This window comes from Cervus elaphus, chromosome 14 (genome assembly GCF_910594005.1).
Source record: "Cervus elaphus chromosome 14, mCerEla1.1, whole genome shotgun sequence".
NCBI classification, from domain to species: Eukaryota; Metazoa; Chordata; class Mammalia; order Artiodactyla; family Cervidae; genus Cervus; species Cervus elaphus.
Window position 1 is genome coordinate 53,938,394 of NC_057828.1, and position 23,545 is coordinate 53,961,938.

At 54.4% G+C, this 23,545-nt stretch overlaps 1 protein-coding gene across 1 annotated transcript; it reads right to left on the bottom strand.

The window, feature by feature from the left end:
* Positions 1-364: 364 nt before the first annotated feature.
* EFHD2 (EF-hand domain family member D2) lies at positions 365-18,128 on the bottom strand. Its single transcript, XM_043923803.1, has 4 exons — positions 17,746-18,128; positions 4,928-5,075; positions 3,294-3,428; positions 365-2,103 (listed from the first exon to the last, which is right to left on the bottom strand). Exons 1-4 carry the CDS (start codon positions 18,051-18,053, stop codon positions 1,972-1,974), a joined length of 723 nt encoding a protein of 240 aa, XP_043779738.1. The 5' UTR covers positions 18,054-18,128; the 3' UTR covers positions 365-1,971.
* Positions 18,129-23,545: the final 5,417 nt, after the last annotated feature.

Here is a 23,545-nt window from a genome sequence, read left to right on the forward strand (position 1 = left end):
AGGAGTCTTGGGTTTTGATCCCTGGTCAGGGAAATAAACCCCACATGATGCAACTAAGCACTTGCATTCCACAAGTAAAATTCCAAGTGTGGCCACTAAGACCTAGGTCAGCCAAATAAATAAGTAGACAATTTTTTCCTTTTAAAAAAGAGCTTAGACGAGTCCCTGGTGACAGCATGTGTGAGCATCAAACTCAACTTCTCCCCTTAGGAAGGAGGCCTGAGTCCCCTCTTCTCCCTGGCTTCTGACATGGGAGCCACCTGAGCAAATGCTGTCCCCGCACCCTGGTGACCTTGCCCTGTCCACTCCTTTCCCAGCCCCTCCCTTCTCCCACCCCAACAAGAACCACACACACATAAGAATATAGAATTTTCTTATTTAGTTAAAAAAAATAATCGTACCACCGAATGAAGAAGTAGCTTTTTTTTTTGGTGAGATGGGAGGAGAGAAAAAAAAAGCAATAAGCCCAAAGAAAAAGAACTTTTTATATTCATCTGTATAAACATATCCGCTAAGGCAAACGCAATCCAGGGCCAAGGCTGCTGCGCGGGGGCCAGTACCTCCTAATTCCTGCAGATTCTAAGGCCAAAAAAATAAAACCTCTGCAAGGCCAACAGGAGTTGTGTGGACTCTTGGGGCATCTTACTAAAATAATTATCGAGTTTAAAAAGCAGTGACGCTGTCACGACACACACGGAAAGTTGCATAACTGTGGCCTCAGCGGCCATTCACTTGTTTGGACTGGGGGACGGGCACAGCTTCACGACACAGCAACAGACACGGACACGCACACACACGGACACGCACACACGTGAGCGTGCACATGGGGAGCCGCGCAGGGCCAGGCTGGTGGCACAGGCTTGGCCACGGCCCATTTGGGGAGGGGCACAGGGCGGGGGGGGGGGGGCTGCGGGCCCCGTGCACCCTCAGGGGGTGGGTGTGACGGGACAGGTTCCCGTCGCTGGTGCCAAGGCGGTGAACGTCGTTCAGGGAAGGATGGCGTGAAAGAGCCCAGCCAGGCCCCCTGCTCCCCACCACCTGGTCCGTGCAAACCACTTAAAGCACTTCTTGGACACCTCCTGGAGAACGGAGGCGTGCTGGTTTCCTTCCCCATGAAGGGGCCAAGCCCTCCCCACTGCCCCCTCTTCTCCAGGGACCCTCTGGCTGCTGTGGGCCGGTATGCGGTGGGGGTGCGGCAACTAGGGAGTGGTGTTTCTGCCCCCAGAGCCTTCCCGGCCCATGATCCATGGCATGGCCGGCAGAGTGTGGGCCCGTGAGGTAGATTGGCAGAGCTGCCCCCTCACCCTGCCTGGCTGGGGCCCAGAGGGCTGGGGTTTCCATGTCAGCTGGGGGGCAGGGATGGGGCGGGTGGGCCAGGGCCCTGGGTCCCTTGGCCAGGATAGAAGCGCCCCCCTTGATTCCAGCAGAGAGAGGAGGCAGGGCTGCAGGAACAGGTGCTGGGGGTGGGGAGCCGGGTGCCACCGATCAGCTCTCTGGGTCTGCGATTCTTGCCATCTGTCGCTCCCCCAGTCTAGGGAGGGGCCCCAGGGCCGCGGGGGCGGTGCGGCCTGCAGGTGAAGGGCAGGTGGCCTCTGGGGTGGGGAGGAGGTGGAAAGGGGGAGCGGCAGGGAGGAGAGGAGTGTGTGTGGAGGGCAGCCCCCAGCAGGGTGCGCCCTAGAGCCGGGAGCAGGCACGGCTGGGGCAGGCAGCGGGCAGCCAGGAGGCGAAGGAGCAGGACCGGCCGGGCAGCTGGTGTCGCGGCCTCAGGAACAGCAGAGGGAGCGGGGAGAGGCCGGGCCGCTCTGGGAGACCCCCTCGATCGGCTCGTTCACAGACATCTGTAGCTTTTTTAGCATGGTCCCTTCGGGCAGAGCTGAGGATCAAGCTGGGCCTCCGGTGTGCTCACCCTTGCCACCCTCGCCGTCCAGACCGGGCGCCAGGGCCGGGGCCACGTGGTGGGGCACAGCCTCGCTACTTGAAAGTGGACTGCAGCTCCTTGAAGGCTGCTTTCCGCTGCTTCATCTCCTCCGCCTGCTTCTTCCTCTCCTCCTGCTCTGCCTTGATCTCCTCCTCGAAGCGGCTGGACACGTTCATGGCCTGGACCTGGGATGGGGTCAGGTGGGAGTCAGGCGGTCAGGACCAGAGGAGGTCTCTCTGGGGTCTCTTCTAGTTCTGCTGTGCCCCCATCCCACCCCAACCAATGCGCTGCCTGCCACCATCCAGACCCTCGGCTCAGCACTTCAGTCACCTCTCTGAGCCTCAGTTCTTCCATTTAGAGCCTGGTAGTGATTTAGTTGCCAAGTCGTGTCTGACTCGTGACTCCATAGACTGTAGCCTGCCAGGCTTCTCTGTCCATGGCATTTCCCAGGCAAGAATACTGAAGTGGGTTGCCATTTTCTCCTCCAGGGAATTTTTCCCATCCAGGGGTTGAACCTGGGTCTCCTGCACTGCAGGCAGACTCTTTACCAACTGAGCTACCAGGGAAGCCCATATTTAGAGCCTGGTGATTAATAAGTCTGACCTCATAGATATGGGGAGAGGATTAAAAGAGATAAGATACATTCAGTGGCTGTTGCAGAGTATGGGTCCTGTAAATGGGAGCTTCTGATGTAGCTATTCTTATCCTGTTCCCGTCCTGGGAAGCCCAACTGAACCCAGAAACATCCCATCAATTCTAGAAGCCCAGAAGGAGGTGCGAGGAGGCCTTTAGAAGGAATGTTCTTAGCTAACATGAAGATGGGGAGAAGCAAGAACAGGCAGGAGCCCCAGAGCCCTGGCAAGACAGGATCCAGGAACCATACTTGTCCCCTCCACCTGAACCTGTGCCATGCCTGGGGTTGGCCTCTGGGGCCCATCACACTCCCTCCAGGCTGGGGCTGGCAGGGCCAGTGTCTCCGAAAGGCGCTGGGAACCAGTGCTGTCTTTCTGGGCCTGCTCTGCTGTCTCTTGATCCCACCTTTTAAAGCCCAGTCCTTTGTGGGTAGTGGCTCTGTGTGCCAGGGCAGGGGCATCTCAAAGTGGTCCTTGTTCCCTCTTCAAGAATACACACCCCTCACCCATCCCTGGGGGAGAGAAAGGGGAAACTGGAAAGGATCGCAAGCAGGATGGGAGGGGACAGAAGCCAGGAACGACGTGGGCCCCGATAGGTGTCAGCTCCCCACCTCCTGTCTGCGGCCGCAGCAGGGACAGGAAGGGGACATGCTGATCCTTCTGCTAACTCAGGATCCTGGTGGATCCCAGCCATCCCCATCCTTAAGTGGGGTCGGGGCACCATACAGCCCCCCATTCCTTACCTTGGCCTCAAAGAAGCTCTTGGCCCCCTTGACACCCTCGGTGGACACGTCGATCTCGGAGAGGCGGGCCAGCACGTGCAGCCCGCTGTCCTCCTGCAGCTCCCCGGCTGCTGCCTTGCGGAAAATCAGGAGGAACTGTGGCAGGGAGAACAGAACACTGATGTCATCAGGGAGAGAGTGGGAGGGGCCAGAACCTGCCCACCCCTGGACCTGCTACAGGCTTCCCTGGGAAGAGAGGTGCTCGCGGGCCTGGGAGCCAGAGGCCTGCGTTCTCCACTCTCCATGCTCTGTATTCCTGAACAGGTTGCTGGGCCCCTCTCTCTCTGGGCCTCGGTTGCCCATCTGTAGAATGGGAGGCGAGGTGACCGATCTCCTGTCCACCCCAAGATCACGGCTCCTGCAGCCTGCTCCGCCCACGCTCAGCTCCCATCATAAGCCTCAACTTACCTCTTACCTTTGTCTCCACTGTTTTCTCCAAACCAGTCCACTTTAAATCCCATTTACTGAGCCCTGAAGGTACATGATTGTGCCCCTTTTACAGAAAGAGGAAGGCTCAGCACCAGAAAGTGATGGAGGAAGGACTCGAACCCAGGTCCTGAGTCCATACCACCATTGCATGCTGCCCGCACCTTCCTCCCGGGGCCACTCTTCTCTTGCCTTGCCTCCTCTGTGCTTCCTGCTAGCTCTCCAGGGCCCACCTGAGCCTTGACTCTCCAGAGGCCACAGCTGGCATTTAACCCTGTGCTGCCCACGGGGCCAGCGCCATTGCTATCTGGCTTGGAGCCTTGGTTTCCTCCTCCAGCAAACAGGTTTGCTCGTGGCTCCCAGCTCAGAGTGAGGCTGAGTGAGAGCAGGAGTGTGAAGTCACCTGGCCCAGCACCTGCTCCTCTTGGACCTGCAGTGAGAGTCCCTCCTCCATCTGCCCCTTCTTCTCCTCAGTCACAGCATCCGATTGTTTCACTCTCTGTGCATCTCGCCCTCTGCACGCCAGGACCCCGGGAGCACAGGGTCTTTCTCTGTGCCCCCAGAGCCCACATGGGGTCAGGGATACAGGACTTCCCTGGTAGTACAGTGGATGGGGAGTCTGCCTGCCAAAGCAGGGGACATGGGTTCGATCCCTGGTCTAGGAAGATTCCCCATGCAGTGGGGTAAATCAAGTCTGTGGGCCACAACTACTGAGTGTGCGCTCTAGAGCCCATGAGCTGCAACTACTGAGTCTGTGTGCTACAACTACCAAAGCTCGTGCACCTAGAGCCTATGCTCTGCGACAGGAGAAGCCACTGCAATGAAAAGCCCGAGCACCGCAACCAGAGAGTAGCCCTCGCTCTCGGCTAGTAGAGAAAAGCTCATGCAGCAATGAAGACCCAACACAGACATAAATAAAATTAAATCAGTCAATAAATAAAATAAGTGCTCACTACATGAAGGAATGGATGGACCTTCTTCTCACTTAAGCATCTCAGAATCTCCCTGGGGACCTGCTCTATGATCTGCTGAAACCTCATTCAGCCAACAATAAGCCATTCAACAGTGGCTGTTCAAGGACAAGTAGCTCAATGACAAAGCAGGGGTGAGTCTCTCCCTACCACCAAGCCCCCAACAGCATTGCCCCCCACGGGGAGCAGGACACTCACCTCCCGGAAGCTGAGCTTGCTGTCAAAGTCCTCATCCACCTCCTTGATCATGTTTTTCAGGCCCAGGTGGGTCTGGGGGGCTCCAAGTTTCTCCATCATGAGCTTTAGCTCCATCAGGTCGATGAAACCATCCCGGCCGGCATCGTACCTGTGGGTGCAAAGAGAGGCCTAAGGACATCCTGACACCTCATACCTCACCAGCCAGAGAGGTGATAAGCCAGAGTGCAAGAACCCTAGGGACTCAAAAGTCACCTCCTAGCGAGGACCTCAGCCAAGGCTGATTTGTGGTCCAGCGACTGCTTGGTTACCTCTGATGATGGGCAGCTCACCACGTGGCCTGGCAGCCTCCTATATCTCGAACAATGCCAACTTTTGGCCAAACCTGCTACACAGGGAAGCTGAAACCACAGCCTCTATCTACTGAGTGAGACATTACAAGCAGGTAGGAAGATTCACAGTATCATACGGGGTACAAACTGGGAGGGTGGGCCTGATGGAAGAACTCACTGACCATCCTTCAGCACCTCCACAGGCCCTTGAGGGCATCTTGGCTCCATATCTCCCCCTCTCCCCGTCATCACCCAGGAGGGAGGCAGAAGGTACATGTCTAAGGGTAGAGCCCTCAAAGAAAACTTTGAGTTTTCTGGAATGTGGCCTGGGGTGTGTTCAGAGAACAACTTGTACAGGGTGCCTGCAGGAGGGTACAGCGGTGGCTGGAAAGGCCTGAACAATGATTAGGTGATGACTGTGCCTCTGCCCTGCACAATTCGGGTCTCTTTTTCCTACCACCCATGGCCTGGCAGAGAGACAGACAGGGTGAGGGGCAGAGTCTAAACAGCTCGCTCGACCGGCTTCCTTGTGGTAAGAGCTTGGGTCAGAGCTGCACTCCGGCCCGTCCCCTGGCGGGGGAGGTGCTGGGGTGCTGGGAGCACACAGCCGGGCGGATGTGGGCGCTGTTCCCGCAGCCCAGCCAGGCCCTCTTATCAGGCCAACCAAGCAACCGCCCTGATTGCCTCCTGGTGGGTGGGGGAGGGTCATCTCAGTGCTGGCCAAGTGGGCCTCCTGAGCCTAAAGACCTTCATGCAGTCCTCAAGGCCTCAAGATGGCTGGGTGACAGTGCAGAGGACAGTAATATGACACAGAGGGGCTGAGCTCCAGACACTTTCTGCAGACTTGGAGTTCCCACATAGACACTCATCTCATTTCTGTCCCCTCTTCAAGGGCTCCCCAACTCCCTTCCCCCATCTCCAGTTATACTTCACACAACTATGGACAAATCTGACAGCAACCAGCTTTTGAAATCTTATCTTTGTGCTGGGAAATTTACCTACTTCATTTTACTTAATCTCCTACATTTAACACGAAGGCTCAGAGAGGTGAAGTGAGATGCCCAAGGTCACACAGCAATAGAGGAAGGAGCTGGGCTTCTATCCCACGTCTGGAGGGCTCACAGACCTGCACATTTGCTGGGCCCAGCCCCCCTCCACACGTCCTGGGGCTGCCAGCAGAACAGAGGAGCGCTGAGCGGAGCATGTGTGCGAGGGGTATAAATAGTTCACGAGCAAGTGAGTCAGTGGTTGGGAGTGACGCAGCACAGGGAAGACAGGTCTCTGGGAAGCCTGCAGGGAGCATAGGGTCCTGAGGCCTCATCCCCACCGCGGAGAGAGGAGGCTACAGCACGGGCAGTGGCCACAGCCCAGGTGGAAGCAGATAACGAGAGGATGCAGGGGAGGACTGTGGGACTTGAGAAGGTCAGGAAGGCCGGCGATCCCGTGGTCCAGACTCCACTTAGAGCTGGAGGGACCCTGAGGAGGGCACAGTGGAGCCCCTCATCTTCCATCTTTGGAGTCTGTTTGCCAGTTGGTAGCAGGCGGGGTGGCTGCTCCTTGAGCCTTAGTGAGGGGAACTGGAGCAGCCCTGGGGCGGCCCAGGAGGAGAGCAGCCCCACGACAGAGGAGTCAGTCTGTCCACGGTCAGTCATGCGGACGCCCCTCCTCAATGTCCCCAAGGAAAACAAAGGCCCGGCCTCTTTCTGAACTTGGGCTCCAGTGACGTTCGGCGATGACATGTCAGGGCTGGGGCAGACGGCCTGGCTTCTAGGAGACTGTGCCACTGAGCCTCCCGCTGAGGCCAAGAACCCCTGGTATGATGGTGACCCTTTCGTAGGGTCACTGCAGGGACTGAAGGGGTTCATATGTGACAAGCACTTAGCCCAGCGCTGGCTCCAGAAATGGCAGCTACCAGCACTATCATGAGACTTAGTTACCTTTATGAAGCTCCTACTACGTGCCAGGCAGTTTCTCTCTACAACCTCTATGCTCAGCAATCCTGGGAGGTCAGTTATGGCCCCACGTGACTGATTAGGGAACAGGGACTATAAAGGTCTGGGCACTGGCCAGGGGTTCAGTCCCCCATCCCTGCGTTTCCCACACTTGACTCTCTCCACCGCCCCACTCGCCTTCCTGAGTCTCAGCGTTATTTACTGCTCAAGCATTTCTCCCGCAGCCAGGGGTGGCTCAGTTTCAGAGGAAGTGCAGATAAAGTGTCCACACTTGGACAGAAACGAGGGCTCTGGATCTTGGTCTCTGGCAGCTCCCAGGCCTGTCTGGGCTGCAGCTCAAACCGCGACCTGAACCGCTGTCTGCGTCAATCAAGCATCAATCAATTACAGGGTCTGGGCTCCCGCCCCCAGGGGGACAGTCCTGGCTGCAGTGCCGGAGAATCAGTCACCAAGGGGAGGTGACAGAGAGTAGGGAGAAGCAGGTGCTGGGGTGGGAGGTGGGGCGCCAGAGGTGGCAACACTGGAACCCCCACCAACAGCCCCCCCACCCCCCGCCGTCCAGGGAGTGGACATCCACCACGTGCCCTGGGCTCTGATGTGGGCGGGCTCTGGGTCATTGGATCAGTTAGATTCTTCCTAGGTAAACCCTGGAGGTTTGTGCTCACAGAATCTCTGCTGAAACTGACCTGAGTCCAAACCCCAGCTCTGCCATCTGTGGGCCAGGTGACCCTGCTCAAGTCACATGACCCCAGGCGCCTCAATTTCTCCATTTACACCATGGAGATCAGACCCATCTCAGGCTCAAGGCAAGGGTTAACAGAGGATCCACATAGATTCTGAGCACAGAGGCTGGCCCACAACAGGTACTTAATTAATACACACTAATTACAGTACCACTGCTGAATTATTATTATTGTTAACATCTATCGTTAGGGTTTGAGAGTAAAGGAGATTATGGATACATAAAATGGGCTTTCCAGGTGTTGCAGTTAGTAAGGAACTTGCCTGCCAATGCAAGAGATGTGGGTTCAATCCTTGGGTTGGGAAAATCCCCTGGAATAGGAAATGGCAACCCACTCCAGTATTCTTATCCGGAAAATCCCATGGACAGAGGAGCCTGCCGGGCAACTGTCCATGGTGTCACAAAGAGTTGGACATGACTAAGCCCATACTGAGGCTGAAGCTCCAATACTTTGGCCACCTGATGCGAAGAGCCGATTCATTAGAAAAGACCCTGATGCTGGGAAAGATGGAAGGCAGGAGGAGAAGGGGACAACAGAGGATGAGATGGTTGGACGGCATCACCAACTCAATGGACATGAATTTGAGCAAGCTCTGGGAGATGGTAAAGGACAGAGAAGGGGAAGCCTGATGTGCTGCAGTCCACGGGGTCACAAAGAGTTGAACACGACTGAGTGAATAACAGAGCCTGCACATGTACACACACAAGGATACAAAACACCTAGTAAGTAATATGTGCCTAAAACCTGCTAATTTGATTATAATAGCTCCATTGAGAACTTTTAATGTGCCAGATACTAGTTAAGTATATTTGTACACATAATATAAAAATAGTGATAATAACAGTGGTAAAAAATACAATTTCTTCCCCAGTCCTGAAGGTGTATGGCTGGGAGGAAATGCTTGCTGTAGAGCGACCCGGAGGTAGGGGGTGGACAAGATGAATGAGGGGTCCCACGAGCATCTCCCCTGAAGGTCCAACTACTTCCACCCCCAACCCCCATTAGGCTGGATTCAGAGACCCTGCCACTTGGGGAGGTGGAGAAATATAATCTTTTGCTCTTTCACTGGGCAGAGGGAGAGAGAAGTCCCAGTCCTGGGCTACCCTCCTGTTCCTCCTCTGACAGAGAGGGAAATGAGAAAGGGGGAGATGGTCACTGTGCCACCAGCAGGAGGATGCCTGGCAACCCAGGAGAGAATGGTGTTAGTAGGATGCTGGGAAACAGGCATATCCCTGGCTGGGGAGACCCTCTCTTCCAACAGCCCTTGCCCTGAGCTGGAGCTGAGGCTACAGGTAGCTCAGAGGATCCAGGCAAAGACTCTGTACACAAGATCTGTCTGGATGCCTGGTCTACCCGCTTCATGTCATGTAGAGTGGGTAGCAAGCAGTCTAGGGTCACAGTTAGAGATCAGCAAGTTTCCAAAAGCTGTAAACTTTCCTCCCTCCCTACCTGCCGGCTTCCGTCTTCTTGGTCCCATGAGAGGTCCTGAATTCTCAAGCCTGTAGGGCTGGGGGAGGCTGGGCTGAGAGGAGAGGCTTGGGACCTGCCTGGGAGGACCAATTCCATCCGGAGGGACTGACAACAAAGCTCCTGGGCTGGGAGCTCAGCACTTTTCTCCAGCACTGGAGGGAGGCTGCTGCACCTGGCACTGTGCCCACATTCCTACCCCCCTCCCTCTGAACAGTTCTCAACAGGGAGGGCTCAGCTGCTGCTGCCCCGGATGCTGGTGACAAAATCCCCTCCCATCTGTCCTTGAAAATGGAGCAGCGGTTACCACCCGGGCAGACTTTGCCCCTTGGGGCTGCAGGGCCCTCTTGGCGGATTGCTCCTCCTCCCCTGGTTCTGATAACCTGGAGTTTCGGGGCTGAGCAGCAGCTGGCTCTGATAGTATGCAGGGCCTGCCCCGATTTCATAACAATATTATCATTAGTGGCTCCTCCTGGCTCAGCACTCACTAGTGGCAGGCACTATCCCAAGTGCTTTGTGTCAGATCCTCTCAGGAACTTGGTGAAGCAGGCATAAGCATCCCCATACTACAGACAGCAGACTGAGACTCAGGGAGGAAGTGACTTGACCAAGATCACAGCTAACAAGGACATACTTGACGATCAGAACCCTGACCTGAGGAAAAAACATGTGCTTTTAACTACTCTGCTGTGTTTGGATGCCTATAGACCCTGTACCAAAGAAACTCAGGTTGGGAGGGATACTGGAGGCCACCTAATTTAGCCATTCATGAGGGTCAGATCCCCTAATGCAGCTTTCCTGCTTGAGTACCTCTGAGGACGGGAAGCTCACTGCTTCACTAAAACAACCCATTTTGGCTTTGGAACTCTCTATTAGAAAGTTGCTCTAATATGACCCTCCCAGCTGTCTGTACTGTCTGATGGCAGAGCGAGGAGCCATCAGAGTCACTGCACAGGGGGAGAGGGCAACAGTTGGTTTGGGAGTATAGGGGACCCCAATTCTCTCCCTTTTGGTTCCCGTCCCATCCCAGGCCTTTGTGGGCGGTCCCTCTGCCCATGGGGGTTGCCAGGAGGACAGACAGCTGGAGAGAGCGGTGTTTATGGACCACTGAGCCCCCAGGCCCACCTGACTTTGGCCCCAGTATTCACAGACCTGGTCTTTCCCCATTCTGTCTGGGGAGGCTTCAGTGGTTCCTAGGCCTCTACTCTTTGTCCTGAAATGGGAAGGTAGGAAAGTTCTAGACACCAGGGAAATTCTGGCCTTGCTACTTGCTACAGCTGGGTTGGCCTGGCCCGCCTCCTGGTACAGGTAGACACCCACAGGCTCGGCGACGACATTTTGGCAGTGCCCATCCGTTCCTACACTCCCCACCCCCAGACTGCTTGACTCAGGAGGGGAAAGCCCAGTCACTCACCACTTCCTCCAGCACTATCTTTAGAGTCTGACACTCGATCTGTTGCCCTGTGTCAGTGAAGGAGAGGGTGTGTGAGCGTGTATGGGTGAGTGTGGCCAGGGTGGGGCTGATGCTTCCCCTATAGCTTCCCAGTGAGTCCAAGGATCAAGTGGGTGCCCCCCCCCCCGGCTGATGGCAACCTGCTGGGGGCTGTCAGGGCTCAGGACATCCTAAACTCGGGTTTAAGCATCTCTCACTGAGCCCCACCCTGGGAGGGTAGCTCCCTCCACTGGTAGCAACAGCAGTGGGTCTCCCCGCAGCCTGCTCTTAATAATAATTATTATTATAACAGTGATTGCAAAGGACACATACCAAATGTCTAATATAACCCAGTGTTTGTTATTAAGCTTCCCTCTTGTTATTGTCTCACTCCCTAGACTCAGGAACGGGGCAGGGAGATGGCTATGGGGTGGCCCAGTGCTTCTTAAACCTTAAAGTGGATACCTGGTGAGTCTTGCTAAAATGCAGACTCTGATCCAGTAGGCCTGGTGTGGAGCCTGAGTGATTGGATTTCTAACAAGCTGATGAGGATATGCTCCTAATAGGGTCCCATGGGAGCAAAGGACTTGGAGTCAGAAGAATCAAGTTCAAATCCTGTCTCTGCTCCTCAGTCATAGAAATCTGAGACTCAGTCTTCTTATCTGTGAAATGGGTGATGACCATCTTATAGGATGTTGAGAAAGGATTAAACAAGAGGCATAGTTCCTGGAAGGGAGCACCCCAGTGGTCCTCTCTCTCCACACAGCTCAGGAGTCCCCAGGCCTGGCTCTGTCTGGCTGCACCTTTCTGGCCTAGAACTCTCACTTCTCTAGAGTCCTAAAAAAGCGGAAATCAGCCAAAGAGAAGACTGCTGTGTAGACAGAGGGACCTCAGCAGCTGGAGGGCGTGGGGTTGGCTTTGCAGAAAGGGCCCCAGGCAGCAAGGCCTGGTCTGCTAGAGCTGAACCCAGAGGCACAGACAGAAGGCAGGAAGGCGCAAACCAAAAGGGAACCAAAGGTCCCCGGGGGTTGGGAGAGGAGAGGTGACTCAGAATCAGAAGGGAAGTAGGAAAGCAGAGGACGGGCCTGAGGCCAGAAAACCCTCACTCCCCAGGGGTGGGGCTTCTCCCCAGAAAGCCAGGCTCCCGGCTGCTGTAGGGGCAGGACCCAACCTCTGAACCCCCAGAGGGTTCCCTTTCCCCGTCCCCCAGCCATAAACACAGCCCTCACTTGGTCTTGGGAGCTCCCTGTAGGCAGACCTGGTTCTAATCCTGCCCTGGCCACTTATTATAACCTTGGGCCTTGCTTTCCTCATCTGGCAAATGGGGAGAAGGACAGCACCCACCTCACTGGGCTGGTCTGAGGATTCAATTCAGTTCCTGAAATAATACACTGGGCCCCATGGGCCTGGTGGCTCCATTTAGCAAGGAGAGGGTGTGGAGGCAGGGGGCTGGCTATGGAGGGCTGTCATCATAGCATCCTTCAAGAGAACTTTCAGTACTCTTTGTAGAGACAAAGAAATGGAACCTGACGTTTCCAGCCCTGGGGGTCCATCCTCTCTCACTCGCAAAGACCCCTCTATGCCATTGCTCTTCATGACACTGTAAGCTTCTTGAGGGCAGAGATTTTATTTTCCCCTTAATTCTCTGGAACTTGCATACAGAAACTTAACAAAATATGATCAACGGTGTGAACCCTACATTTTTCAAAAATGTCACCTATATTTTTAATAGCCCACCAGCCAGACATGATGGTGGACTCTTTACAAAGGCTCAGGAGTTTTTTTTTTTTTTTGGCCACACTATGTAGCTTCCGGGATCTTGGTTTCCGGGCCAGGGACTGACCCGGGCCCTTGGCAGTAAATGTACAGAGTCCTAACCACTGGACCAGCAGGGAGTTCCCCTGGACTTTCTCAACTTAATCCTCAGGACTTTCCAGGGCAGGTTCTCTAGCCCCAGGGGAAATAGACTCTGAGAAACTTTGGAGTACCCACCTGCTGGGCAATGGCACACGGGAGCCAACTAGAGTCCTAGTTTTGTGTCATCCCCGGGCTGCTGGGTGCTCTTCCCTTTTCCCTGCCACCTGCCTTCCACGTAATTAAGTGATAATGAATTCGAGTACCCATTTTTGTTATTTACCAGAGCCATATGTAGCTGTCAATCAAAGCTTCTGTTCCACAGGAGGGAAAGAAGGTTCTCATGCCGAGGCCCGTCACTCGGGCCCAAAGCAAGAGGGCTGTTGCCAGCCTGGCAGGCTGGGCAGCTCCGTGGGGGGTAAGTGGAGGCAGCCAGTGGCTTTTTGGAGCCATCTCTGTGCCAGCCACCACTGCCAGGGCTAGGGATGGTAGTGACAGGAACTTGGTGAGGACTTATTCTGTGCCAAGCCCAGGGTTAAACACTTTATAACAACCCTGGGAGGTTGGGGTTATTGTTCTCCCTGTTCTAGGGTGAGGACGTGAGGCTCAGAAGGGTTTAGGTGTTTTGCCCCAGGGCCCACAGCTGGGATTCCAACCCAGGGTAGCACACTCCAAAGGCCCAGCGCTTAACCACTGCACCAGACGCTCTCCCAGAAAGGACGAGGGGGCTGTGCTGGGGGGTGGGGAGGGGGGCGCGGGGTGGTGCTGTGAGCTGCAAAAGCCTGAGGAGACACCAGGAAGGTGGAGCAGGTGGAGGGGAGGGCACGGTGGGAAGAAGAGAGGGGCACCGGCTGTTCTGACGCAAGGGGTCATGAGATGAAGTGGCTGGGGACGAGCCTGGGCCAGGCAGGGAACTAGGGCATCTTCCTCGGATTCCACAGCAGGTTCAGAATTACATGGCTGCCTGCCTCTCTGGCAGGTCTCAGCTTACAAAACCCCACAGAGCCCCAGGCAACAGCCCCAGGCTGTTGCCAGCCCAGAGGTGGCTGCCTTGAGGCCCTCTGGGGCCACACCCCTGGCCCTTGCCTGGAGGTCTCCAGCATTAGTTTGACTCTGCTACCCTAGACCCTGTGGACTGTAGCCTGTCAGGCTCCTCTGTCCATGGAATTATCCAGGCAAGAATACTGGAGTGGGTTGCCCTTTCCTTCTCCAGGGAGGTCTTCCCGACCCAGGCAGGACCCTAAACGAATGAGCAGACAGAGGATGGGAGAGGGTGGAATTAGAGGTGATGGGAGCAATCTGAGGCAGCAAGGGGAGGAAGGATTGAGAGTCGAGGTGCCTCCAGGTGCCTGGCACTGTGCCAGAGCTCTGAGTGCATCACCTGCCTGCAGCCCCTCCCTGAGAAGCAGGGACCACTGTCCCCATTGTATAGATAAGGATGCTCTGGTTCAGTCATTGAAAATCTCCCCATGAAAGTCACTACACCTTCCTGGGCCTCAGTTTTCTCTTCTGTAAAATGGGGAGAAGGGTTGATGACGACCCCCCCAACGTCTCTCCCAGATGGAAACTATCGGGAGTGTAAGGTCAGTGATAGTAGAGAGCCTGTCCATCTTCCCCCTGCCCCCTTTCTTCTCCCTCCATCTCCACCCTGAGGAAGAATCTGCTGATGACTACTGAATGGATGAACTGGAAGACCCCAGAAGGCAGTTCTGTCATCCAGACAGCTCAGGGTTGCTCAGACATAAGGAGGTCACTGCTGAATCTTTGAGAATCATCTGTCACTGTGCTCCTTTTACAGATGGGAAAACTGAGGCTAGGGGAAGGGCAGGCATACTAGGTAATTCAATAGCAAAGCCCCGCTTCCTAGCTCCTGACCTCCAAGGCAAGTCCAGCTCCCAGTTCCCTCTGCTCTTTCCCGTCTCTTGCACTCTGATTTGGGGGACGGTTTTCTAGGAGGCCTGGGCTCCCCTCCCCTCTGCCATGGGGGCTGCAGATCAGGGTGGAAGTCTCTCGGCAAAGCCCTGGCTGTGATCCTCCAGCCCTGCTTGGACCCAGGAGGCTGCAGCCCCTCTTGGATGGCAGAAGCAGAACGGGGGTTTTGTCTTCCATGAGAGCCTGTCTGTTGGCTGTTCACAGCCGGGACTCGGCTGGGCTGGGCTCGGCTGGCACAGTGAAGCCTTGTTTCCTTGAATACAAAATCTGCTGCCTTCCCTCCTCGCCAGGGCCCCCCCCCGGCGGGCGGCACTTCCTTCCCTAGAAGTCCAGCTCCCTGGCCCCTTCCTGCCCCCACCTCCATCCCTGCCAAGCAGCACCCCATCAAGCAGCAGTGGTGCCAAGAAGGGGCTCCAGGGGTTCAGCTCCGCTCAATTTTCACCAAAGTATCCCTCGTCAAACTCATACCAGAAACAGCCTCCGTAAAAAAGTGAGCTTGTTCTGCAAACGCAGGTTCAAGACCCCTCCCCAAGCCATGTGCTCCTTCTAACCAAGCTGCAGCTTCCCATTTAGTCAAAGTGTTAGTCACTCAGTCATGTCCGACTCTTTGTGACCCCATTGACTGTAGCCCACCAGGCTCCTCTGTTTATGGGATTCTCCAGGCAAGAATATTGGAGTGGGTTGCCAGGCCCTTCTCCGGGGATCTTCCCAACCCAGGGATCAAACCCAGGTCTCCTGCATTGCAGGCAGATTCTTTACTGTCTGAGGCACAGGGAAGCAATCCCAAGTCCCTGCTCATTTGGTGTGTCTGGGTTCTCCAAACTGTTCCTTCTTTTTATTTTTCATGGGGGTAGAAGGGATGTCATGGAAGCCCAAGAGAAGGAGGTGGTGGGTCCATGTGGGGGAAAATCAGCCATGAATATGGAAGGGGGTGCTGGCCCATTTGGAGGCAGACATCTGTGATGGGAAACCCAGGAGGGAAGAACATGAATTCTGGAGTCACAGGCCTGGGTTTAGAGCCTGACTCCATCATTTTCTAGCTGTGTGTTCTTGGCAAATTACTTCACTTCTCTGTGCCCAGACTGCCCAACTGCGCCACAGTGGTGATGACAGTTCTGTCATGGGGTGCTGGGAGGAATGGAGGAGCTCCTTAGTCCCTGGGCAGTGTGAATACAGGGATCAAGCAGCTGAATAATCTCTCCTGTACTTCCCTGTGTGGGGGTGGGAGGGGGGGCGGCAGAGTCTACAAGGAAGTTGCCCTCTATTGGGTCTGGAATCCTGGAACTCCTGTGCTTCTGATAAGGCCAGTCTTCGATCATGATAAAACTTGATAAGATCTCCTAAACCAAGACCCTGCAGGCAAAGGAGCAGGCTCCCCAGGGACCAGGGGTGTCTGTGCAGAGGCCTGGGGTGGGGTTAAGGACTCAGTTCTGCCCCAGGCTGACCCTCGGAAAAAAGTATGGGGTTCCCAGCCATTCAGGTCTGAGAACCAAAAAACCTCTTCCCTACAATGGGGGTCAAATGCAGAAGCAGCAGCCGCAGCAAGCAGTGAGAAGTGGGAAAGAGCCTTTCTCAAACTGGGGGGTTGCAAAACACCCTGGGCTTCCTGCTTGCCGCTGGGTCACACTGCCCCAGCCTGCCCCCACCTCCTGCCCCAGCCAAGGTGGCTGCCAGACCTCCTGACTTCCTCACCTAAGACTTGACCTCAGGACGGGTCTACCTTTTTGGATCCATTTCCAGACCTATTCCAGATCACACCCCTGGGGCTGTTTTCCCCTCCAGGGGCAGGGGCGATGGGCAACAGGAGGTGGGTGGGGAACAGTATCAAAGGGAGGGGGGTTGAGCACCTTCACAGCCCCCACCCCTACCCGAACCCCCACACTGCTGGGGGGCAGTGCATCTGACCGTCTCAGTCCCAAGAGGGTGAACCCAGGGGTGGACCCAAAGGGGATCAGGAAGTTTTTCTCTCCAGTCATTTAAGAGATTTAAAGTTTTTTTTTGTTGGGGGAGGGGTAAGTCCAGAGGCCTCAAAGTACCTGTCCAACCTGCTGAGGGCATGGGGTGTGGAAAAAGGGATGGAGGAAGGGCTGAGGTGAGAGCCACCAGCCAAGTCAGATAGGAGGTGACCCTCTGCGGGGAGGACAGGGGGCATGCAGTGGGGGAAGAGGGGAAAGGAGATATGGGGCCTTCTGACAGAAAGCAGGGGGCCAGTGACTGCAAAGCTTCAGGGTGGTGAGGGCAAGAGGAGGGAGCCGCAGTCTGGAGAGCGAGGAGGGGACAGTCCTGACCGGATGATTGGTGGTGAGGTTTGTACAGACCAGCGGAGTAGGGGGCAGGGAGGAAGGGGTCCCTCCCTGGGGAGATCACCTGAGGGTCAAGGGTTGGGGGCCTGGCTAAAGGAGTGGATGGGGGTAGAGGTGAGAGGGACTGAAGGGTCTTTGACACAGTTTGCTGGTAGATGTTGAATAAGTGCAGGGAAAGTGGGGGAGGGGTCTCGGCCCAGAACCCACGTTGAGGGGGATGTGAGATAAGCGGAAAAAATGAAAGAGCCCCAGCCAGTGAAAGGAACGGTCACCTTTGTTGAGGCGCTGGAGGGTGGGGTGGGTGTTTCTGACCCGCGTTTGGGTTGGGGGTTGGTTGGGAATTCAAGTAGCTGAGGAGGAGGACACAGAGGCCACGGGGTCCCCAGTCTCCTAGTGCGCGGGTGTGGAGAAGGATCACTAACAAGACAGGGGTCCTAGGCCAGAGATCCGAGCTCTCCAGACCCACGCGAATGGTAGCAATGGGGGCTCGCGCTTCTCTAGAAGGAGCCGCGAGGTCCCCTACTCCGTGTGCGTGCGGGTCGGGTACCGGGGGCAGCGTCACCGTGAGAAGGGGTCGCGTGCCAGGGGCCGCGGGTCCCCAGACCCATAAGCGTGGTGGGGAGGAGGTCCCGGAGCCTCGTGACTATCTGGAAGGGATCTGGGGTCCTCGCCTCTGATGTGTCGGGGATCGGGGAGCTCGGCTGGCCGCATGGGTCACGGGACCGCGCGGGGTCCGGGGTTCGGGGGCTCAGGAGCCGAGGCCGGCTCGCGGGGTGGGTGGGGGACAGGGTCGGGTGGGCACTCACTCCTTGAACATCTTCTCCATGTCCTTGATCTGCTTCCTGGAGAACTCCTTGAACTCAGTATAGGGGTTGAAGACGCGGCGGCTGGGTGACTGGGGCTCGCCGATGCCCTGGTTGAGGTCGGCGCGCCGCAGCAGCTTGGCGCTCAGCTCTTCGTCCGCGCTGCCCAGCGCCTCGGCCGTCTCGTCGGGCGCTCCCGCCGCTGCCGCCGCCGCCCCGTTCAGCCCGGGCTGCTCCGGGGCCTCGCCGCCGCCCTCGCCCTCCATCTGCAGCCGCCGGCTCAGCTTGCTGGCCAGCTCGTCCGTGGCCATGGTGGCCCGCGCGGCGCTCGCCTCGGCCCGGCGTCTGCTCGTCTCGCGCCCGCACCGCCTCTGGCCGAGCTCTTCCTCTTCCTGACACTCCCCACCGCCAGGCACCGCCCCCGAAGGTGGGACTTACGCCCCTCGCGGGGCCCGCCCGCTCCCGCCCCCGATCCTGGCCCAGTGCAGCCCGCGCCTGCTCCAGCTCGCTCGCAGAGGCTCGAGCGTGCCGGGGGCGCCGGCCCGCCACCATACCCCGCCCCCCCGTCGGGTTGGGGGACGCCGTGGAAACCCATCCCCCGCTCTCCGTCCTCACTGTGCCAACGGAGCGGGAGGGGTCAGGCGATCCAGGCGGGAAGGAAGTGGGGGGTCCTTCCCTGCAGTTTGGGCGTGGGTCTGGGACTCAGGGGGGCGCCGTCCCCAACCCCTTCTCTGGAATCCCCACGCCGTGAGGTCGTAATCTCGTGTCGGCGTGACACCCTGTCGGTTGCCATGGAGACCACTCGATGTTACACACTGGCGCTCCCCGTGAGGGCTGCGGGGCTAATGAAGAAGGTGGACCCGGTGTGCAGGATACCCTGTGTAGATGTACCCGCAGGTGGAGCCGCCGCATCCTTTGGAAAGGGATGGACCAGCAGCTGCGAGGGAGATGGCGCTGGGCCTCAGTCTTGAGAGGTCCTCGGAGACAGCGGGAGAGAGCAAGGGAGAAGGGCCTGGTCCTCTCCCCGCGGGTCAGCACATAACATGAATGACTTGGCAGAATAGCTCCCGGGCCATGCGGTCGTCTGTGACTTTATTTTAGGGGAGCTGGCAGGGAGATCTTGATGTTGCCATTTCAGTGGGGACCCCAGAGAAGAGGTGTCCTCTCCCAAGGCTCAAGGGGTGTCAGGAAGAGGCCAGAGAGAGAATTTCTCTCTGTGGTCTGGTGTGTCACCTTAAAACTGAAGAGGACTTCCAGCATCGGGACTCCTGCAGGGGAGGAGAGGGGCTGGTTGATAATACCAATTTCCAGGCTCCAATCCAGAAAAAAAAAATGATCTCTGGAGTGGGACCCAGAAATCTACCTTTTAAGAGACACCCAAGGGCGTTTGGCTACATGAAGTTTGAGAATCACTACTGTGCTTTGCGCTTATTCTCTAAAATGTTAGGATGATTCTCAAGACTCTGCAGAAACAGCTTCTCCCAGAGAAGAGATGGGCTTATGGCCTTAAAAAAACCAGTGCTCTGGAAACAGCCCTTGAGAATGTAAAACCAGAGAGCTGTTACAGACTGATTCCCACAGAACAGATCCTCAATTGATATTTGTCGATTTCCCACAGTTTAAGAATATTGCTGGGACTCCCCTGGCGGTCCAGGGATTAAGACTTCCAATGTATGGGTTCATTCCTGATCAGGAGCTAAGACCCCACATGCCTCCGGGCCAAAAAACCAAAACAGAAAACAGAAGCAGTGTTGAAACAAATTCAATGACTTAAAAAAAAATATGCTTTCCTTAAAAAAAAAAAAGGATATTGCTAGAATTAATTTTTGGGGGCTCCAAAATCACTGTAGATGGTGACGGCAGCCATGAAATTAAAAGACACTTGCTCCTTGGAAGAAAAGCTATGACCAACCTAGACAGCATATTAAAAAGCAGAGACGTTACTTTGCCAACAAAGGTCCATCTAGTCAAAGCTATGGTTTTTCCAGTAGTCATGTATGGCTGTGAGAGTTGGACTATAAAGAAAGCTGAGTGCTGAAGAGTTGATGCTTTTGAACTGTGGTGTTGGAGAAGACTCTTGAGAGTCCCTTGGACTGCAAGGAGATCCAACCAGTCAATCCTAAAGGAAATTAGTCCTGAATATTCATTGGAAGGACTGATGCTGAAGCTGAAACTCCAATACTTTGGCCACCTGATGCAAGGAACTGACTCATTGGAAAAGACCCTGATGCTAGGAAAGATTGAAGGTGGGAAGAGAAGGGGATGACAGACGATGAGACGGTTGGAAGGCATCACTGACTCGATGGACATGAGTAAATTCGATGACATGATGGACATGAGTAAACTCCGGGAGCTGGTGATGGACAGGGAGGCCTGGTGTGCTGCGGTTCATGGGGCCACAAAGAGTCAGACACAACTGAGAGACTGAACTGAACTGATAATTAATTTAAAAGGCATTTTAAAAAGAATAAAATTGAGAAAAAACTCTTCAGGGTTCAGAAAATATGAAATTTTCATCAACTTATTTTTGAGAAATGTGTTGGACTGTTTCTGAGTCCAATAAAGATATTCAGCTTAAATGATGTGATTTTGTTTTTTTTTAAGTTTAGAATTAAGTTTCTGCTGGTCTTGGGCAATTTGGTCCAGCTACTTTTAAGAGCTAAGTTTCTGTATCTCCCATGTGTTTTCTTCAAGGACTCATCAGAGGCAAAATAGTTGGGTTTTTATTGAATGCAAAAACCTGGGGACATGGTATAGATCGAAACTTTAAAAATTATGCCAGCAAATGCTTGGGTTTGCAAATTCTAAGCTTTCTTTTTTAGGCAGTTAATTACTTAAAATCTGATAGACCTCAATTTGCCCCAATTCATAATGGGTCTGCATGAAATAGGGCTGCCTTTATTATGAAATGTTTTGTTTCTGGGAGCCAACTTTTTAGCAGTGAAGGGATTAGGTTAGGGTTTGCCTTTGTGAAGAACAATTTACATGTATGTAAAAAACCTGGGATTTTGGTTTGGATTATTCACACAGACGCTTAAGTATTAAATGCTCTGGTCAATTGCCTATTTGGCTTGTGTGAACACAACCCTCTGGAGGCAGGGCGGGCTCCATGATGCACAGTTGGGGGAATTCCTGTTCATTACCTATTGCATCTTGTAAAAGAGGAGCAGAACGCCAGACCTTGCGGCTCTTATGCTCAGACAGAGCTCAGGAAGTGCTGCCCAATGGGCGAGCCGTTTTAACACCTCTTGGGCTGATTCCGTCACTAGTGTTCAGGGGTTGAGGGGTCTGAGACTCTGGGACTGTGGAACAGGAGCTCAGGCTGCTTGGTGTCTGTCTCATTTCAGAGGCCTTGTTGTCTGCTCCAAAGCTGGAGATGCATGCTGGATTTTATTTGAACTCTTTCCTTCTGAGGTCATTGGACTTCAGGAAAAGCACTTATTCAGAAACCAGAGAAGTAGTGGGGGGAAGAAAACTCTGGGATAACTGATCATCCCTGATTGCTAGTGAAACTTCCAGGAACCACCCAGCTGCCTGTCCATTAGGGAAAAATCACTTCTGAGTGACCCTGAGTGCTGTGCCCCAAGCATGGATTTGGGCAGAAAGAAATGCTCTGGACTAGTTATGCATGACAACATTTGGTCATGTGGAAAGAATGATCTTCAGGAAAAAATCACACCCTCGGCAAAGGATTTTTACAGAGGCAGGGGTGAGAGAGAGCCGATTCTGACAATATTCCAGCGATGAGGGAGCTAGGCAGACTTAGTCATCGTTGACTTATGTTTTTTAGCTTCCTCCCACATCTACTTGTGTAACTGTCTTTTGGGGAGGGGTAAAGCAATATTAAGAAAAACAACAGCCCTTTGAAAAACAGGAGGGAGACACAGGGAGGAATTGGGAAGAGCTCTCGGGTGATGGGGGCAGATGTAGAGAACTTTGAGGGGCATTCCAGAGCTAGATAGAACTGGGTGGTCCCTCCAGCCTGAGATGCTTGGAAAACAAGAAAGGATTAGGGAGACCGGAGGAGATAGAGTCAGTTCATAAACTATAGCACTCACTTACTTGGCACTTTATAAACACCGGTTTACTCATTCATCATCACAAACCCTCTGTGGTCACCAGCAAACCTATGATGGATGGAGAAAGGTGCACAGAGGTCAAAGTTGAGGAACAGCCCAGATACCCATTTGGAGCGACTGGAGGAGTGAGAGCAAAAAATGAGGTCACAGCTTGGTTGGTCTCAGAGGCTTTCTCACCTCCTGCCAAGTCTGGAAGCCATGCATAGCGGGCAGCTGGGGAGCTGTGTCAGGAGGCGCTCACAGGACCGCAGAGCAGGGCAGGTGGGAAAGGGTGTGATGGGGCCAAGGCCTGCAGGTGATTGCTGGTCATTAGAAGCCAACCTATCTCTCTCACAAGCTCTCCTTCTGTGGTTATCTTGGATGTGTTGAATCTACTTGAAAATCAAGATTGTCTTTCTAATTAGTTGCATATGCCCAAATGGACAGGCTGGGAGAAGAAAGCTGAGCGTGATTTCTGCTTCTGTTAAACCCCAGGCAGTTCTGTGTCCAAGTTTAACAACTTGGACATGGCTTAAGTCTTAGCCCTGTCTTAAATGCTCAGAGAGAGAGAGAAAAAGAGAGAGAGAGAGAGAGAGAGAGAGAGAGAGAGTGTGTGTGTGTGTGTGTGTGTGTGTGTGTGTATCTTGTGGCTTAAAACCCAGCAGTGTTGCATCTGCAGGGCCTTCCTGGACCTTTGCCAAAGATGGCAATAATATGGGCAGCTGATTTCGATTTTTATACTATTCTATGAAAACAGTGTGCATCTCCATCCAGGCAATCAAGACCTATTTTTTTTTTTTTTAAATTTTTTTATTAGTTGGAGGCTAATTGCTTCACAACATTTCAGTGGGTTTTGTCATACATTGATATGAATCAGCCATAGATTTACACTTATTCCCCATCCCGATCCCCCCTCCCATCTCCCTCTCCACCCGATTCCTCTGGGTCTTCCCAGTGCACCAGGCCGGAGCACTTGTCTCATGCATCCCACCTGGGCTGGTGATCTGTTTCACCATAGATGGTATACATGCTGTTCTTTTGAAACATCCCACCCTCACCTTCTCCCACAGAGTTCAAAAGTCTGTTCTGTATTTCTGTAAGACCTATTTATTAAGTGTGTTGGGCACCAGGCTCTGGTCCTGGAATTCTCCTGGCCATGTGCAAGAGTGGGAATGGGGGTGGGGAGAGTGGGACTAGCCAGTTTGAAGAGTGAGAACTGTTGGACCCACGCTGGGGGACTGACAAAGGCTATGACTGTTCCAGCTAACAAGCCTCTGGCTGGGACTCAGTACTTATAACCACCCACAATGACGCTGTTCGTAAACTATCCGACACCTCCTACCCCACCCTGCCCCAGCACAGCTTCCTGGGGGAAGGGACCTGTCTGTCTGGTTCAGCTTCGGCTCCACAGTGCCAGCATGGTGCCTGGCCCAAGGTCAGGTTGGAGAAATCAAGGTTGACTGAATGCATGATGGCCTGCTCTGCCTGAGGGCTCAGGATGGACTGGGTGTTTTCTCCTGTGTCCCCTCCTGAGCATCCGGTGGCTGGTTTTCAGGTCTCAAGGTCACCGCTAAGAAAGAGTAAAGTGACACTTCTGTGCACCCACATGACTCACCACAAAGTTAACAGGATCTCTTGGACAACAAACCTCTCAAGTATCTGTTCCCTGCTCCTCTGAGGACAGCATCAGCAGCATCAGATAGGGATTGCGGCCTGGTGACCTGCTGGTCCTTAGGCATCAATAA

What these genes read in the sequence shown, in the direction of transcription:
- EFHD2 (XM_043923803.1), bottom strand. Translation starts at nt 18,053, where the DNA reads ATGGCCACGGACGAGCTGGCCAGCAAGCTGAGCCGGCGGCTGCAGATG. An exon ending in ATGGAGAAGATGTTCAAGGA is followed by an intron (nt 5,076 to 17,745) that starts GTGAGTGCCCAC and finishes TTGCACCCACAG; the next exon opens with GTACGATGCCGGCCGGGATG. An exon ending in AGAGCTTCTTTGAGGCCAAG is followed by an intron (nt 2,104 to 3,293) that starts GTAAGGAATGGG and finishes ACCCCATCCCAG; the next exon opens with GTCCAGGCCATGAACGTGTC.